General features: G+C 37.1%; 1 protein-coding gene across 39 annotated transcripts in view; it reads left to right on the top strand.

Annotated features, from left to right (window-relative positions):
• The window catches only part of NEK1 (NIMA related kinase 1), a 212,279-nt gene that overhangs the window by 53,937 nt on the left and 138,118 nt on the right, over window positions 1-20,224 (top strand). For 25 of the 39 annotated variants that reach the window (XM_054683923.2, XM_063809181.1, XM_054683922.2 and 22 more), the window contains 3 exons: window positions 2,754-2,917; window positions 2,998-3,129; window positions 19,963-20,065. In XM_054683923.2, coding sequence (XP_054539898.1) covers window positions 2,754-2,917; window positions 2,998-3,129; window positions 19,963-20,065 — 399 coding nt within the window. Of the gene's footprint in view, window positions 1-159; window positions 310-2,753; window positions 2,918-2,997; window positions 3,130-19,962; window positions 20,066-20,224 lie in introns of all 39 variants that reach the window. The other 14 variants (XM_054683926.2, XM_054683925.2, XM_001153290.6 and 11 more) reach the window with 2 other exon arrangements.

Raw genomic sequence — 20,224 nt, 5'->3', positions numbered from 1 at the left:
TCAAAATTAATACTATTATTACGTACTTCTAAATAAGAGGCATTTTTATTCATAGTATAAATATCCAATGTAAATGTTTTTGATTATTTAGTATCTGCAAAATCTGGACCTTCTTTGTTTTATCCATTTTTAATGTGTCTTTTATGAATGTGTTTTTAGAAAAATTATATATTCCACATGTATGGTTATATGGTGATTATAATATGGAAGAGGTGTATCTCTTGTTTGAAAATATATTGGAATACCATTTGGCAGTAAAAAGAATAGCCTGTTTATACATGCAACACCATGGATCAATCTTAAAAACCTGTGAGTGAAAGAAACCAGATAAAAGAGTACATATTTATGATTTTATTTACATGACATAATGGGAAAGGCAAATCCAACCTGTAGTGACGGAAAGCAGATCAGTGGTTGCTGACAGTGCGAGCATTTACTGCAGAGGAACACAAGGGAACTTTCTGGGGTAATGGATATGCTTTTGATTGTAGTAGTGGTTATGTGAGTGTCTACATTTGTCAGAATTCAGCCTGTGCTTACAATTGGTGAATTTTTATTGTACATAAATTATGTCTCAAACAAACATATTTCATCAGTATTCTCATATAGTATTTTCAACATTATTTTGAGTATGAGCATCTTCTGAGATGTTTACATACTTTTGTTTTTGCTAAAGAGAAATGGAGCACTCAGTCAAGTTAAGATGATGTTAGCATTGGGCTAAATTCAAAGAGTAACCAGTTTCATAGGAAATATGACCACCTTATAACTGAATTCTGATTCTTGACTTCAGATGTACATTTTGAGGATGTATGTAAGGACCACCTTGATGGAAGACAAATTTTGTCTTATTGGGTTACACTGAAGTTTCTTTTATTGGATTCTGACATTTTTCTTTGTTTCTTTTATTATTATTTTATTTATTTACTTATTTTTTGAGACAGGATCTCACTGTGTCACCCAAGCTAGATTGCAGTGGTGGGATCATGACTCACTGTAGCCTTGACCTCCTGAGTTCAAGCGATCTTGCCATCTCAGCCTCCTGAGTAGCTGGGACTACAGACACATGCCACTGCGCCCGGCTAATTTTTTGTATTTGCAGGGATGTTGTTTCGCCAATTTGCCCAGGCTAGTCTCGAACTCCTGAGCTCAAGCGATCCGCCCACCTCAGCCTCCCAAAGTGCTGGGATTACAGGCATGTGCCACCATGCCTGGCCTTTGTTTCTTTTTTTAACCAGGCATTTTCCTTAAGATGTTTTCACCTGGAAGTTTTCCCTTTTTTACTCTCATTATTGTGGCTTCTGTTCTCATCACTTCACACACTCAGAAAATGGTTTTTTTAAAGGCTTCCACTCAGCCTTAGTCATATCTGGTGGTCTTATTCTCAGATAAGAAAAGTTAAAAGAAGTTGACCTTTGCATTTGAGGTTATTGATTTCTTCTTAATGAAATTCTTTCACCATGACTTCTGTAGCATTATACAGTTTTTATTTACTTTTACCCTTATCCTTTTCTGACATCTCTATTTTTTACTATGAGTTTTCCATGTGGTTGAGTTCTTATGTCTCTGTGGTTGAGTCTTTAAGTCTTTGCCTTTATCCTTTGTCATTCCTGCAGAGAATCCAAACTTCCTTCAGCAGTTACTTTTTCATTGATTGCCTTTCTTGGCTTTCCAGGCTTCTTGGCTTGGTGTCAGGGCAGCAACATCCTTCTAATTAATTCCTCTGCCTTACTTTCTTATTTCTGCTTACCATGCATAATATTGACTTACTGACCTTTAAAACTCTGTTGATATACTACTGCTGCTAGAAACTTTATAAATCCTTTCTATTGTTATTTATTATTTGACTGCAAACACCAATGGCAGATAGCATTTAGCATTTAGCTATACCAAGCTTTTATAGCCAAACTTAATACTTTGCCTTCCTTGTATTTGTCATCATACTTCCTTCCTCTTCCACCTTCCATACCTAAATATATACATACATTGATTATTTTTACTTTAATGCCTTGGCTCATATTTACTCTCCTTACATTGCTATCAAGACCAGATTAAACAATATCTCTCCCCAAGGCCTTTTTTCTAAATAAGGATTTTACTGTTGATTTTTTTTTTTTACTGCTTTGTGGATTTGCTCAGCTACTTTGGAATCTCTCTGTTGTCACTTGTTTACCATAGAATTGAATGTTTTTCTAGTTTTGTGCTATTTTTCCCAACTTACTTGGAAACTAAAGATAGATATGACTTTTTGCCTCTTTTATATACATACAGAACATGTTTTAATAATGTTTATACCTTCATATCTGCTTGGTGAATTTAAGGATTTGGGGTATATTAAAAGCCATATGCAGATGTTTTTGTTAAATATAATTCTGAGTGTTATATAAAAGGAGGCTCTCATAAGCTATACATAAACAATGGAACAGAATTACATGAAATGTATATTGGAAGCTTGTTTCAAAACCTGTTAATTAAGATCAAATTTTTCCATATTTACATGAAATTAGTGTCATTTTGCTGTTTTGTCAATTGCTGTTTTGTAATTTGTCAATTACAAAATATACTGCTTTTTGGTTGTTAATAGTTATAATAGGAAAACATTTTGCTTTAGGCTTTATGTTTGTTAGTATGTTCATATTAAGTAATTACTTTTTTAAAGTGAAGCATTGAAATTTACTTTTTCTTTTGAGACTAGTACAGGCCTGTTAGGCCTTATAAGATAAACATGTGAGAGCTCTTTGTTTAATCCCTAGGCTCCTTTTCTTGGCAGTGGAGGGACTATAGCTCCATCATCTTTTTCTTCTCGAGGACAGTATGAACATTACCATGCCATTTTTGACCAAATGCAGCAACAAAGAGCAGAAGATAATGAAGCTAAATGGAAAAGAGAAATATATGGTCGAGGTCTTCCAGAAAGGTATGGCTATGTTCTGCAGAAGTTGCTTATGCTTTGCTTCTGAGATAGTAATGAAAGTCACTGTGCATATTTATCTACAGAGGAATTCTGCCTGGAGTTCGTCCAGGATTTCCTTATGGGGCTGCAGGTCATCACCATTTTCCTGATGCTGATGATATTAGAAAAACTTTGAAAAGATTGAAGGCGGTGTCTAAACAAGCCAATGCAAACAGGTTGGACTGTGATGATCCATGAATTCATCCATGTGTGTAATTTTGTCATTTGTCATACATAGCTTAGTACCTACACTTTGTGGATGTTTTCTCCATTGTTCACATATGATGTTTTTTGCCTCTTGGGTACAATAATTTTCTGAGGTGCAAATTTGGCCCTTGATTACTCTGTGGAAAGCATGTAGCTTTCCAGTTCAGCCTGATTTTTGTGTCTTGTTTGTGGGTTTAGACTGAATATACTATTTAAAGGAACATGTGATAACATTCTGCCAACATAATTATAACATTTTATCACCCACTTGCTTTAAATAAATCAGGATATAAATCTAAATTGAATCACACTTTATGCAGAACCCCAGTGCATTTTTCGCCCTTTTCTTCATCACTTCAAAGCCTACTTTTCTCTTTGTTGTCTTAGCATGCTTTCTCTTCACCTTCATCTCTGATTTATAACTCTTTGTGATCCTGTTCATCATATTATTTCTTTTCTTCCATTGAATTAATAATGGTAACTGATTAATATGTACTTGAGCAGAGATAAATGATTGAGGTAAATATAAATTAACGTTTATATACACATTATAAATTATATACAGAAGCCTGATATATGAAGCATCTATTTTTTGAGAAAGGAAGTTTACAGACTTACACATATGCATATTTTTTATGAATAGTGAGACAAATTTTGTGGGAGGCTTTTATTCTCCAGAATTATTGATCTTTCTACTATATATATTTTTTAATTAGTAAACTTTATTTTTAGAGCGATTTGGGGTTCACAGCAAAATGGAGTGGAAAGTACAGAGAGTTCCTATGTACTACTTCCTCACACATGCACAACCTCTGTATTGACATCCTCATTTGAGTGATAACGTTTGTTATGATCAAACATCGATCCATTATCACCCAAAGTCCATAGTTTACATTAGAGTTTACTCTTGGTATTGTACACTCCATGGCTTTTGACGAATGTATAATTATAGGTATCCACCACTGTAATATCATACAAAATAATGTGACTGCCTTCAAAATCCCCTGTGCTCCACCTCCCTCCAACCTCCCTCCCAACTCTTGGCAACCACTGGTTGCTTTACTGCCTTCATAGTTTTAGCTTTTCTAGAATATCATATACTTGGAATCATATAGTATGTGGCCTTTCACACTGGCTTTTCTCACTTACTAATATGCATTTAAGGTGCCTCCGTATATCTTCATAGTTTCATACCTTATTTCTTCTTAACACTAATATCCCATTGTATTTATGTACCATACTTTTTTTTTTTTTTTTTTTTTTTTGGTAATTTTTTTTTTTGAAACAGATTCTTGTTCTATCCCCAGGCTGGAGTGCAATGGCATGATCATGGCTCACTTGCAGCCTTGACCTCTGGGGCTTAAGTGACCCTCCCACCTCAGCCTCCTGAACAGCTGGGACTACAGGTGCTTGCCACCATGTGTGGCTGATTTTTTAAATTTTTTGTAGAATGGAGTCTTGCTATGTTGCCCAGGCTGGTCTTGAACTCCTGGGTTCAAGCAGTCCTCCTGCACTGGCCTCCCAAAGTGCTGGGATTACAAGCGTGAGCCACCATGCCCAGCCAGAATGGATGTACTACACTTTATCCGTTATTCTACTGAAGGACATCTTGGTTGCTTTTAAGTTATGGCAATTATGAATAAAGCTTCTGCAAACATTTGTGTGTAGGTTTTTTTGTGGACATAAATTTTTTAAGTATTTAAACAGATGCCAAGAGGATGATTGCTGGATCATGTCTTAAGAGTATGTTTGATTTTGTAAGAAGTCACCAAGCTGTCTTCCAAAGTGGCTATACCATTATGCGTTCCTGCCAGCAGTGATTAAGAATTCCTATTGCTCCACATCCTTTCCAGCATTTAGTGTTGTCAGTGTTTTGGATTTTGGCCAATTTAATCAGTGTGTAGTGGTATCTCATTTTAATTACAATTCCCTAATGACATATTCAACATTTTTTCATATGCTTCATGCCATCTGTATATCTTTCTTGATGAGTTGTCTGTTCAGGCCTTTTGCCCATTTTAAAATTCATTTTTATATTGTTGAGTTTTAAAAGTTCTTTGTATATTTTATTTAACAGTCCTTTATCAGGTATGTCTTTGGCAGATATTTTCTTTTTCTTTGTGGCTCATCTTCTCATTCCCTTAATATTTTGTTTTGCAGAGTGGAACTTTTTTGTTGTAATGAAGTCCAGCATATCAATTGTTTCTTTCATGGATTGTGTCTCTGGTGTTATAACTGAAAAGTTATCACCATACCCAAGTTCATTTGGGTTTTCTCCTATGTTATCTTCTAGGAGTTTTATAGTTTAATGTTTTATCTTTAGATCTGTGATCCATTTGAGTTAATTTTTGTGAAGGATATAAGGTCTGTGTCTAGATTCATTTTTTTGCATGTGGATGCCCAGTTGTTCCACATCTCTTGAAAAGACTATATTTGTTTCTTTGAATTGCCTTTGCTCCTTTGTCAGTGATTGGTTGACAAAGGATTTTTATGTCGGTCTATTTCTGTGCTCTCTGTTCTGTTCTACTGATTAAGTCTTGAAATCAGGTATTTTCAGTCCTCCAGCTTTGTTCTTCAATACTGAGTTGGCTATTCCGGTTCTTTTGTCTTTCCATATAAGCTTTATAATAAGTTTGTCCATATCTAAAGACTAACATGCTGGGATTTTGATTGGGATTGTGTTGAATCTGTAGATCAGCTTGGGAAGAACTGACATCTTGACGATATTCAATCTTCCAATACTTCATGTTAGACCTGAAATATATCTTTGATGTATTTCATCAGAATTTTTTAGTTTTCCTCATACCCGTGCATATTTTTTTAGATTTGTAACCTATGTATTACATGTTGGGGGGTGCTACTGAAAGTGATAATGTGTTTTTAATTTCAAATTCTACTTGTTCCTTGTTTATATATAGGAAAGCAATTGACTTTTGTTTATTAACCTTCTATCCTGCAACTTTGCTGTCATCACTTTTTTTGAGAGGGGTATTTTTGGTGTTTCTTTTGAATTTTCTACATAGACAATCATGTCATCTGCAAACAAAGACAGTTATATTTCTTCCTTCCCAGTCTGTATACCTTGTGTTTTCTTTCCTTGTCTTATTGCATTAGCTAGAACTTCCAATATGATGTTGAAAAGTAATGTTGAGAAGGACATCTTTGTCTTGTTCCTGATGTTGGCCGGAAAGCTTCAAGTTTCCATTAAATATGTTAGCTGTAGGTTTTTTGGAGATGTTCTTTATGAAATTGTGGACGTTCCTCTCTAATTTAGGTTTTCTGAGATTTTTTAAAATCAGAAATGGGTGCTGGATTTTGTCAAATGCTTTTTTTTTTTGGCATGTATAGATATGATCATGTGATTTTTCTTCTTTAGCTTATTGATGTGATGGATTACATTAATTGATCTTCAGATGTTGAAACAGCTGTATTTTATTATATTTTGCTATAAGAATAAAAATGCCCTTTCCTTTCATAGCTGGTAATCACTTATAAGGAAATGATTTAATTACTATGTGTATAATTTTCTTGTGATCTCTTTCTTAATAATACTCATTGTCTTAGATTTACATACACACTGTAATCTTTTCACTGACGTGGAGCAACAACTTTCACTACTCCAAATTTAAACTATTGTCTTTGTTCTTCAGTGTTTTGCTTTACTGAAAGGCATTTAATCTTTTTTTCCTTCCTCTCATTCTTACATTCTTTTTAATACTCTTTCTTTTGCTGAATATTCAAGAATTTTCACATATTTCTGTTTTAAAAATACCAACAGCTAACTACCTTATTATTGTCCTTTCATACAGGGTTCTCAGTCACCTGTTCATACCTCCTTTTTCTCTCCTTTTTGCTCAGTAAAAAAGAAAACCTGAAGAAAAATCACAAGAGGCTTTTTTTTTTTCTTGTTTTACTGCTTGCTAAGTGATGTAGGTTAGTTTTAGAAAAATTGGAGTGTATAGGAGGAGAGTGTTAGGAAACAGGAAAGAAAATAATTCCAAATCCCTATAGTGGCGGTCACTGATGAAGACTTTGGTTAATTTTCTTGCATACCTTTTCCTTTTCTTTTTCCCAAGATAGTGGAAACAAAATCATACATACAAATTTTTATCTTTTTAAATTTAGTGTTCTTACCATACATATTTCCCATGTTGTTTTCAATTTTTTAATATCTACATAAGATTCCAGTGCCTGAATGTGCTATGATTTATCTAACAAATCCCCTAGTATAACCAGTTGTTTGTAATCCTTCACCTTTTTGAACATTTTTCTGCCACATTTTATTCTTCATTTTTTATTATTTCCTTGAAATATAATCTTATAAGGGCAATTATTTTGCTAAAAGATTTGGTCATCTATGTTCCTGATGAAGATTCTTGAAAGAAATATTACTAAGTTTTTTTCTAGAAAAGTGCCAGTTTGTACTTAACCCAACAGTGTATGATAGTGCCTGTTTTATTGCCCCTGGGCCAGTATTAATAACTTCTTAGGAGCTAAAGAAGTTTTTTTTGTAATAAAAAGTTTAAAATGAAAGTAGCATAGGAGATGAAGTTTTCACTGTATTCTGCACTGTTTACACAATAGGGTAATGACAAACTAGATTCCTATAAGTAAAAGGTAGCAACTAATATTTAATTGGGCACTTGTGCAAGGACCTGTTCTAAGTAATTTACATATATAGTTAATCTTTAGTATTGTGGATTCCGTATTTGCGAATTTACCTACTTGCTAAAATGTATTTGTAACCTCAAAATCAATATGTGAAGCACTGTCATGGTCATTCATGGGCATGGGCATAGGCTCAGCCCATGTCATTCATGAACCTGGGGTCATTCATGGGCTCAGAATAGCAAAAGTGGCCCAAAAGCATAGTGCTGAAATGTCAAAAGGCAGCGATGTGCTTTAGGGAGAAAATATGTGTGTTAGACTTCATTTGGGCATTAGTTATGCCACTATTGGCCATGAATTCAGTGTTAATGAATCCACAATATAATGGATCCAGGAGTCTAACTCTGTATTTACCCTAGGAGCAGTGGTTCTGTTCAGTATTCATGGAGACTTTATAGAACATAGCTATGAGAATAATGAGAATTGAATGTATTATTAACTCATTTAATCATCACCAATACTGTGAGGCAGGAATTATTATTTTTGCTATTTTACAGATTAAGAAATTGAGGCTATGTGTAATTAAGTAGTTTGTTGAAGGTCACATTACTATTAGTGAAACCAGGAGTTGAAGCTGGACAGTTTGGTTCCTGACCTCACTCACTTAACTGTTGTACCATATTGACTTTATTAAGTGTATTAGTCTGTTCTCACACTGCTAACAAAGTCATACCCGAGACTGGGTAATTTATAAGGAAAAAGAGGTCTAATGGAATCACAGTTCCACATGGCTGGGTAGGCCTCACAATCATGGTAGAAGGCAAAGGAGAAGTAAAGTCATGTCTTGCAGCAGACAAGAGAGAGAGCATGTGCAGGGGAACTCTCCTTTATAAAACCATCAGATCTCGTGAGACTTATTCACTGTCACCACAACAGCTCAGGAAAGACCCGCCATCATGATTCAGTTACCTCCCACCAGGTCCCTCTCACAACACATGGGAATTATGGGAGTTTCAATTTGAGATTTGGGTGGGGACACAGCCAAACTATATTGCTAAGTCTTGAAAAATTTTATGAGGAATAATTAAAGAATCTGAGAATTGCACTTTGGGAGGTCAAGGTGGGCAGATCACTTGAGATCAGGAGCTCAAGACCAGCCTGCCAACATGGTGAAACCCCATCTCTACTAAAATAAATAAATAAATGAACTGGGCATGGTGGTGGGTGCCTGTAATCTCAGCAACTCAGGAGGCTGAGGCAGGAGAATCACTTGAACCTGGGAAGCGGAGGTGGCAGTGAGCTGAGATCACGCCACTGCACTCCAGCCTGGGTGACAGAGTGAGACTCCGTCTTAAACAAACAAAAAAAGACCAGGTGTCATAGCTTACACCTGTAATCCCAGCACTTTGGGAGGCCGAGGCAGGCGGATCACCTGATGTCAGGAGTTCAAGACTAGCCTGGCCAACGTGGCAAAACCCTGTCTCTACTAAAAATACAAAAATTAGCCAGGCATGGTGGCGCATGCCTGTAATCCCAGCTACTTGGGAGGCTGAGGCAGGAGAATTGCTTGAACCCAGGAGGCAGAGGTTGCAGTGAACCGAGATCACGCCATTGCACTCCAGCCTTGGCGACAAGAGCAAAATTCTGTCTCAAACAAAAACAAAAGATGGGCAGCTGGCAAGATGGCCGAATAGGAACAGCTCTGGTCTGTAGCTCCCAACAAGATCGGCACAGAAGGCGTGTGATTCCTGCATTTCCAACTGAGGTACCCAGTTCATCTCATTGGAACTGGTTGGACAGTGGGTACAGCCCAAGGAGGGCGAGCTGAAGCAGGGTGGGGTGTCACCTCACCCAGGAACACCAGGGTTTGGAGAACTCCCTCTCCTAGCCAAGGGAAGCCATTAGGAACTGTACCGTGCACTCTGGCCCAGATACTGTGCTTTTCCGATGGTCTTCACAACCCACAGACCAGGAGATTCCCTCCAGTCCCTATGCCACCAGGGCCCTGGGTTTCCAGCACAAAACTGGGCTGCCGTTTGGGCAGACACCGAGGTAGCCAAAGGAGTTTTTTTTCATACCCTAGTGGCACCTGGAACGCCAGTGAGACATAACTGTTCACTCCCCTAGAAAGGGGGCTGAAGCCAGGCAGCCAAGTGGTCTGGCTTGGTGGGTCCCACCCCCACAGAGCCCAGCAAGCTCAGATCCACTGGCTTGAAATTCTGGATGCCGGCACAGCAGTCTGAACTCTACCTGGGACACTGTAGCTTGGAGTGGGGAGGGGTGTCCACCATTGCTGAGGCTTGAGTAGGTGGTTTTACCCTCACGGTGTAAACAAAGCCAGTGGGAAGTTTGAACTGGGAGGAGCCCACCGCAGCTCATCAAAGCCACTGTAGCCAGACTGCCTTTCTAGATTCCCTCCCCTCTGGGCAGGGCATCTTTGAAAAAAAGGCAGTAGCCCCAATCAGGGTCTTATAGATAAAACCCCCACCTCCCTGGGACAGAGCACCTGGGGGAAGGGGCAATTGTGGGCACAGCTTCAGCAGACTTAAACGTCCCTGCTTGGCAGCTCTGAAGAGAGCAGCAGATCTCCCAGCACAGAGTTTGAGCTCTGATAAGGGACAGTGGGCCTCCTCAAGTGGGTCCCTGACCCCTGTGTATCCTGACTGGGAGACACCTCCCCAGTAGGGGCCGACAGACACCTCATACAGGAGAGATCTGGCTGGCATCTGGCGGGTGCCCCTTTGGGACGAAGCTTCCAGAGGAAGGAACAGGCAGCAATCTTTGCTGTTCTTCAGCCTCTGCCAGTGATACCCAGGCGAACACAGTCTGGAGTGGACCTCTAGCAAATTCCAGCAGACCTGCAGCAGAGGGCTCTGACTGTTAGAAGGAAAACTAACAAACAGAAAGGAATAGTATCAAAAAGGACATACACTCAGAGACCCCATCTGAAGGTCGCCAACTTCAGAGACCAAAGGTGGATAAATCCACAAAGATGGGGAGAAACCAGCGCAAAAAGGCTGAAAATTCCAAAAACCAAAACGCCTCTTCTCCTCCAAAGGATCACAACTCCTTGACAGCAAGGGAACAAAACTGGACAGAGAATGAGTTTGATGAATTGACAGAAGTAGGCTTCAGGAGGTGGGTAATAACAAACTCCTTTGAGCTAAAGGAACATGTTCTAACCCAATGCAAGGAAGCTAAGAACCTTGAGAAAAGGTTAGACAAATTGCTAACTAGAATAACCAGTTTAAAGAAGAACATAAATGACCTGATGGAGCTGAAAAACACTGCATGAGAACTTCGTGAAGCATACACAAGTAACAATAGCCGAATCAATCAAGTGGAAAAGGATATCAGAGATTGAAGATCAACTCAATGAAATAAAGCGAGAAGACAAGATTAGAGAAAAAAGTGAAAAGAAACGAACAAAGCCTCCAAGAAATATGGGAGTATGCGAAAAGACCAAATCTACGTTTGATTGGTGTACCTGAAAGTGACGGGGAGAATGAAACCAACTTGGAAAACACTCTCCAGGATATAATCCAGGAGAACTTCTGCAACCTAGCAAGGCAGACCAGCATTCAAATTCAGGAAGTATAGAGAACACCACAAAGATACTCCTTGAGATCAGCAACCCCAAGACACATAATTGTCAGACGCAGCAAGGTTGAAATGAAGGAAAAAATGTTAAGAGCCGCCAGAGAGAAAGGTCAGGTTACCGGTAAAGGGAAGCCCATCGGACTAACAGCCGATCTCTCTGCAGAAACCCTACAAGCCAGAAGAGAGTGGGGGTCAATATTCAACATTCTTCAAGAAAATAATTTTCAACCCAGAATTTCATATCCAGCCAAACTAAGCTTCATAAGTGAAGGAGAAATAAAATTCTTACAGAAAAGAAAATGCTAGGAGATCTTGTCTCCACCAGGCTTGCCTTACAAGAGCTCCTGAAGGAAGCACTAAACATGGAAAGGAACAACTGGTACCAGCCACTGCAAAAGTATATCAAAATGTAAACACCATAGACACTATGAAGAAACTGCATCAACTAATGGGCAAAATAACCAGCTAGCATCATAATGGCAGGATCTAATTCACACATAACAATATTAGCCTTAAATGTAAATGGGCTAAATGCTGCATTAACAGACACAGACTGGCAAATTGGATAAAGAGTCAAGACCCATCAGTGTGCTGTATTCAGGAGACCCATCTCATGTGCAAAGACACGTGTAGGCTCAAAATAAAGGGATGGAGGAATATTTACCAAGCAAATGGAAAACAAAAAAAGCAGGGGTTGCAATCCTAGTCTCTGATAAAACAGACTTTAAACCAACAAAGATCAAAAGAGACAAAGAAGGGCATTGCATAATGGTAAAGGGATCAATGCAACAAGAAGAGCTAACTATCCTAAATATATACATACCCAATACAGGAGCACCCAGATTCATAAAGCAAGTTCTTAGTGACCTAAAAAGAGACATAGACTCTCACACAGTAGTGGGAGACTTTAACACCCCACTGTCAATATTAGATCAATGAGACACAAAATTAACAAGGATATCCAGGACTTGAACTCAGCTCTGGACTGAGCGGACCTAATAGACATCTACAGAACTCTCCACCCCAAATCAACAGGGTATACATTCTTCTCAGCACCACATAGCATTTATTCTAAAATTGACCACGTAATTGGAAGTAAAACACTCCTCAGCAAATGCAAAAGAATGGAAATCATAACAAAGAGTCTCAGACCACAGTGCAATCAAATTAGAACTCAGGATTAAGAAACTCACTCAAAATCGCACAACTCCATGAAAACTGAACAACCTGCTCCTGAATGACTACTGGGTAAATAAAGAAATTAAGGCAGAAATAAATAAATTCTTTGAAACCAATGAGAACAAAGACACAACGTACCAGAATCTCTGGGACACATTTAAAGCAGTGTGTAGAGGGAAATTTATAGCACTAAATGCCCACAGGAGAAAGCGGGAAAGATCTATAATTGACACCCTAACATCACAATTAGAAGAATCAGAGAAGCAAGAGCAAACAAATTCAAAAGCTAGAAGACAAGAAATAACTAAGATCAGAGCAGAACTGAAGGAGATAGAGACACAAAAAACCCTTCAAAAAATCAATGAATCCAGGAGCTGTTTTTTTTTTAAAGATCAACAAAATTGATAGATCACTAGCAAGACTAATGAAGAAAAGAGAGAAGAATCAAATAGATGCAATAAAAAATGATAAAGGGGGTATCACCATTGATCCCACAGAAATACAAACTACCATCAGAGAATACTATAAATACCTCTACACAAATAAACTAGAAAATCTAGAAGAAATGGATAAATTCCTGGACACATACACCCTCCCAAGACTAAACCAGGAAGAAGTCAAATCCCTGAATAGACCAATAACAAGTTCTGAAATTGAGGCAGTAATTAATAGCCTACCAAGCAAAAAAAAAAAAAAAAAACAAAACCATGACCAGATGGATTCACAGCCGAATTCTACCAGAGATACAAAGAGGAGCTGGTACCATTCCTTCTGAAACTATTGCAAACAATAGAAAAAGAGGGAATCCTTCCTAGCTCATTTTATGAGGCCAACATCATCCTGATACCAAAGCCGGGCAGAGACACAGCAAAAAAAGAGAATTTTAGACCAATATCCCTGATGAACATTGTTGCAAAAATCCTCAATAAAATACTGGCAAACTGAGTCCAGCAGCACATCAAAAAGCTTATCCACCATGATCAAGTTGGCTTCATCCCTGGGAGGCAAGGCTGGTTCAACATCCACAAATCAATAAACATAATCCGTCACATAAACAGAACTAATGACAAAAACCCCATGATTATCTCAATAGATGCAGAAAAGGCCTTTGACAAAATTTAACAGCCCTACTTTCCAAATAATAACTAGGCATTGATGGAACAGATCTTAAAATAATAAGAGCTATTTATGACAAACCCACAGCCAATATCATAATGGACAGAAACTGGAAGCATTCCCTTTGAAAACCAGCACAAGACAAGGATACCCTCTCTCACCACTCCTATTCAACATATCATTGGAAGTTCTGGCCAGGGCAATCAGGCAAGAGATAGAAATAAAGGGTATTCCAATAGGAAGAGAGGAAGTCAAATTGTCTCTGTTTGCAGATAACATGGATTGTATATTTAGAAAATCCCATCATCTCAGCCCAAAATCTCCTTAAGCTGATAAGCAACTTCAGCAAAGTCTCAGCATACAAAATCAATATGCAAAAATCACAAGCATCCCTATACAGCAATAACAGACAAACAGCCAAATTATGAGTCAACTCCCATTCACAATTGCTACAAAGAGAATAAAATACCTGGGAATCCAACTTACAAGGGATGTGAAGGACCTCTTCAAGGAGAACTACAAACTACTGCTCAAGGAAATAAGAGAGGACAGAAACAAATGGAAAAACATTCCATGCTCATGGATAGGAAGAACCAATATTGTGAAAATGACTATACTGCCCAAAGTAATTTATAGATTCAATGCTATCCCCATCAAGCTACCATTGACTTTCTTCACAGAATTAGCATAAACTACTTTAAATTTCGTATGGAACCAAAAAAGAGCCCACATAGCCAAGACAATCCTAAGCAAGGAGAACAAAGCTGGAGGCATCCTGCTACCTGACTTCAAACTATACTACAAGGGTACGGTAACCAAAACAGCATGGTACTGGTACCAAAACAGATATGTAGACCAATGGAACAGAACAGAGGCCTTAGAAATAACGCCACACATCTACAACCATCTGCTCTTTAACAAACCCGATAAACAAGTGGTGGGGAAAGGATTCCCTATTTAATAAATGGTGTTGGGAAAACTGGCTAGCCATATGCAGAAAGCTGAGACTGGATCCCCTCCTTACATCTTATACAAAAATTAACTCAAGATGGATTAAAGATTTAAACATAAGACCTAAAACCCTAAAAACCCTAGAAGAAAACCTAGCCAAAACCATTCAGGACATAGGCATGGTCAAAGACTTCATGACTAAAACACCCAAAACAATGGCAACTAAAAATAAAATTGACAAATGGGATCTAATTAAACTAAAGAGCTTCTGCACAGCAAAAGCAACTATCATCAGAGTGAACAGGCAACCTACAGAATGGGAGAAAAATTTTGCAATCTATTCATCTGACAAAGGGCTAATATCCAGAATCTACAAATAAATTTACAAAAAAAAACCCCCATCAATAAGCGGGCAAAGGATATGAACAAACACTTCTCAAAAGAAGACATTTATGCAGTCAACAAACATGAAAAAAAAAAGCTCTTCATCACTGGTCACTAAAGAAATGCAAATCAAAACCACAATGAGATACCATCTCACACCAGTTAGAATGGTGATAATTAAAAAGTCAGGAAAGAACAGATGCTGGAGAGGATGTAGAGAAATAGGAATGCTTTTACACTGTTGGTGGGAGTGTAAATTAGTTCAACCATTGTGGAAGACAGTGTGGCGATTCCTCAAGGATCTAGAACTAGAAATGCCATTTGACCCAGCAATCCCATTACTGGGTATATACCCAAAGGATTATAAATCATTCTGCTATAAAGACACATGCATATGTATGTTTATTGTGGCACTATTCACAATAGCAAAGACTTGGAACCAACCCAAATGCCCATCAGGATAGACTGGATAAAGAAAATGTGGCACATATATATCATGGAATACTATGCAGCCATAAAAAAGAATGAGTTCATGTCCTTTGCAGGGACACGGTAACCATCATTCTCAGCAAACTAACACAAGAACAGACAACCAAACACCACATGTTCTCACTCATAAGTGGGAGTTGAACAATGAGAACACATGGACACACGAAGGGGAACATCACACACTGGGGCCGGTCGGGGGCTAGGGGATGGATAGCATCTGGAGAAACACCTAATGTAGATGACAGGTTGATGGATACAGCAAACCTCCATGGCATGTGTATACCTATGTAATCTGCACGTTTTGCACATGTACCCCAGAACTTAAAGTGTAATAAAACAAAAAGAGTCTGGGAATTTAACCATCATTAAAGAAATCATGGTTAAAGGAGCAAACTTGGAAGAATTGACTGACTTGTCATGTAAAAGAGGAACTAGACCCAGGGTGGAAATATAAAGACACATTTCGGTCAGATATGAGGACTGTTCAAAGGTTGGATCATCGTGGGATTTAATGAACATCTTCAAACTGGAAGTATTAACCAGAGGTTGAAATGACAGTGTGTCATGGGGTATTTAGATGGGAATATGGGAATATTTTATTCAATGAAAACTTGGACTAGTTGATACCGAAGGTTGCTTCCAATCTGAATGGTTCTTTTGTCTTGTACTGTTTAGTGGTCACTGGCATTATAGGACATTTTCTCTGCACGCTGTCACAATTTCTGATTATTATAATTTGTATGTCATTTTCATTCTTGATTCATTCCTTTCCATGATTCAAACTGAATCAGCAAACTGAAATCTGTAGTCATCTAAGACTCTTTCAGATTCTCTTTTCTTCATAATCACCTATATTTGCCTGTTTCTTCTTTATGGTAGTAGTTATTTTTCCTCTTCCTTTCTTATCAGTAACTCTGACCAGTCTACTTTGCTTATATGCAATTTCTTAATAACATACCTCTTCTGTTAGGATTTTTAATATTATAAGCTCAAGCCATGTACTGTTCAAATGGCTGAAGCCACTTTTTAATAAATTACGGACTGCCACCTAACATTTGTGTTTTTATGGTGCTTTTACTTTTTCCAAGTCCTTCTGTCTGTGTTGCTTCATTTAATTTGGATAAAACTAACAACAGTTTCGTTCTATTACATAGACATGCCCCTTAAGAGGAAGCTAAATGAATAAACCCTTCTACATCATTTTTTCATCTCAGTAATCCTGTACCACCCCATCTCTTCTGCCCAATACCATATTACTCATTTTTATTTCTCAGATTATCTCTGTTACCTAGAGTGCTACTTATTTTTATGTTGTCTTCAACTTTATCCTTGAGAAGTTTTAAATTTTCTTTATCAGTAAAGAATTTGAACCATGGATGTGAGGCATGCAGTTCCCAGCCAAATCTTGTTGCTTATTCATGTGTTTACAATAAGAAAAGGAAAGAAAATAACTTACTCCCTTTTCCTCCCCTTCTCTTGTCAGGGCTAAAAAAAAAAAAAGGAAAGGTTGTCTTGGAATAATTATTTCTTGATAAAAGAACACTATACTTCTGTTATCTCTTTGTTTGATGTCCCTTATCCTGTTACATTATACTTTTTAGTCCATTTTAATGTCTTTGTGTTTTACTATCCAATTCCTAATTTCTTACTATATTTGCATTTATATTATCATCCTCTTATCCTTAATCAGGGTCAGTGTTTTACTGATTTTAAGTGGTATAATTCTGGAACTCAAAAGAAATAGTCTAATTTTTGTAAAACAGAGCATGCTCATGTGAATTCTTAATAGTGTTTAATGAAGAAAATTACTGTCAAGAAGTAAACTGACTGTTTTCTCTTAATCCCCATGATCCCAGCACAAGCGTAGTTTATGCCCATAGTTTAGTAGAGTTGTATTACTTTAGAGAGGACTAAGCATGTGGGTTATGGACTATTTTTGGCGTATGTGAAGTAGTAAACACTAATGCATATGAAAAATAAGGACACAGATTTTATAGGTTTTTAAACAGTGTAAGGAGCCATAAAATTGATTTTGTCTTTTATTCTATTAATATATGTATTACGCTGATTTTCATATGTTGAACCAACCTTGCCTCCCTGGAACTCTGTTTTATTCATCTTTATATCTTTTGGCAGATATAATGTGGCAAATAGTTGACACTGAATATTTGTTTAATAAATTATAGGAAAAAAGAATTAGTGTTAAACAAAAGCACTACAGTTATTAAGTTTGTGTTTGAAAGTAGCCAGTAATGTAAACCTGCTTATTTAAGCCAGCGTAGGAAGCAGCTGTTCAATGAAGCAAAATTTATAAATCATATAAATACATAGAGCAAGTAGTGTTATATATGCATAAATGGTGTGAAAATCTATAAATCAAAGCTGTTATACAGATGACCAGGTTCTTAGTAAACAATTCTGTGCAACCGCTGTTTAACCTATGCCAATTGTAAGTTCAGGCTAACAATCACTGGACACAGAAAGCATCTTAAGATGGGAAGTCAAACATGCTTTACTTCCGTAAAAGTTAGAGAAGGAAGTTGATACAATCAGGATACACAGCAGAGAGATCACCTATCTTGTCTACTTGCAGATGGTGGTGTAAACTTCCAGGACCCCCCAAAAGTGCCTTATCTGTAACCATAGAGTTTCAGATGACATGTCTGAGCATCATACCTGAAGGTTTATCTGCCTTCCTCAGGCCTAGCCTTACGTAGACGGGCTATAGCAAAACAGAATACAGCCTTACCTTGATATATGCAGGAAACAAGTTGCATTACGACCGGATATACCTTATTATTTTTATGTCAGAGCATTACTCCTGAAGATTTATCTGCCTCCTCAGGCCCAGCCTTACATAGATGGGGATGTGGCAGAACAGGGTACAGTCCTACTTTGATATATACAGGAAATAAGTTGCATTCTGACCAGATATACCTTATTAATCTCATGTCAGAGCATCACATTTGAAGGTTTATCTGCCTTCCTTAGGCCCAGCCTTATATAAATGGGGCTATATAGCAAAGCAGGATATAGCCTTACATTGATATATGCAGGAGATAAATTGCATTCAGAACAGATATGCGTTATTAATCTCAGAATTTTCCAGTGGCTAATGGGACTGTTAGGGGATGGCACAGGTACACTACAGAGGCATGAACAAATTTCTCATTCATTGTGTTCAGCCTACTCAAGCTAACATGGCATTGGTGAAGTGGATTTCTGGCTTTAGCGATGTGAAACTAGATTAAGATTTAGCTACCCAGACACATCTGAGAGCAACAGTAATAGGCCTTCAAACCAGCTATAGAGATTATCTAATTCTAGAAAATTCTCATGATGGAAATTTCGTAAGAATCTTTTTTAAGTACTACATGAGGTAAATGAACCTTAGATCACTGTCATTCATAGTTATGTGATGATAGATTTTTAGGTTTTACAGCTTAGTTTCATATTTCAAATATTTTTATGTTTCAGTTAGTAATAGTTGCCAAAGAATGTAAAAGAAGCAGTTATTTGGTATATGAAAATCAGAAGTGCTCAAATCTTACTAGGAGACTGAGATTTATTTCATGTAATTTTCAGGACATAATTTAGTTATGGTCCCAAAGAAAGCCTTTATAGGAAGTTTCTGTGCCTTACTAGCCAAAATACAAGTAGAAACACGGCCAACAACTTGCTCATCTTTCTTCCTTACCTCCAAAATTAACTACAGTTGATGCCATGCTATGAGTTCTCTGATTACTGGGGCTGGGTTTTATTTATATTTGTATCTTCCATACTTAGCAAGGTAACTAACACAATATATAGTAGATGCTTAATCAGTGTTTGTTATTGATACTTTTTATTTATAGTCTAAGATCAGCATGTTTACATTCTTTCATAATTGTCAGAGAAAGACACAAAAGTAAAATTGGAAAAGATTAAAACAAATAACTGTTTTTAATCTTTTCCCTAATCTATCCACTTTACTTTTTTATAGTTTTGATATTTAGGGAATTCAAACATAGCTTTTTACTGTATTTTTGAAAATTCATACTTAAAGCATTTGTTCTTTTTGTTAATTTTTTAAATTGCTGCTGTACTGCTTTTATTTGACTTCGCTGCTAAGATTCTTATTATATTTGATACAGAGTTCTGAAATAAACTTGGAAACTTCTCAGATTCTTCCGTAATTAAGTGTATCTAAAATAATTGTATGTTTAAATAAGTAGAATAGATCAAATAAATATAAAAGAAACTGTCTTGTGAAGACTTAGAGTAGAATTATAGATTTTACTTGTATTGAAAATAATAAAGAATGTGATTTAGGTAGTAGATGTCAATATATATATAGTGATTTCTTCATTACAGAGATAGTGTTTCATCAGCCTTCATATTCTGAAATGAAAAAAAAATTTAGGATAAATGTAATTTTTAACTTTTTAGAATATTTTCTGTTCAGGATGGCTGACTTTATGATTTGTTCAAATTAGGCAAAAAGGGCAGCTAGCTGTAGAAAGAGCTAAACAAGTAGAAGAGTTCCTGCAGCGAAAACGGGAAGCTATGCAGAATAAAGCTCGAGCCGAAGGACATATGGTATGAATTTTGTTTGTTTGTTTCTGAGATTTTGAATGTATTAGTATTCCAAGTGAAGGTCTGGAATAAGGTAAGTGTAAGTAAAAAGAATGACAGTCTAACAATCTAGGCATAATAAGAGGCAGTAAAGATACTCAGAAGTCATTTGCAGAGTATAAA

The sequence above is a fragment of the Pan troglodytes genome, chromosome 3 (genome assembly GCF_028858775.2).
Source record: "Pan troglodytes isolate AG18354 chromosome 3, NHGRI_mPanTro3-v2.0_pri, whole genome shotgun sequence".
NCBI lineage: Eukaryota > Metazoa > Chordata > Mammalia > Primates > Hominidae > Pan > Pan troglodytes.
The sequence above is the reverse complement of the archived record's forward strand: the minus strand, read 5'-3'. Positions and strand labels throughout refer to the sequence as shown.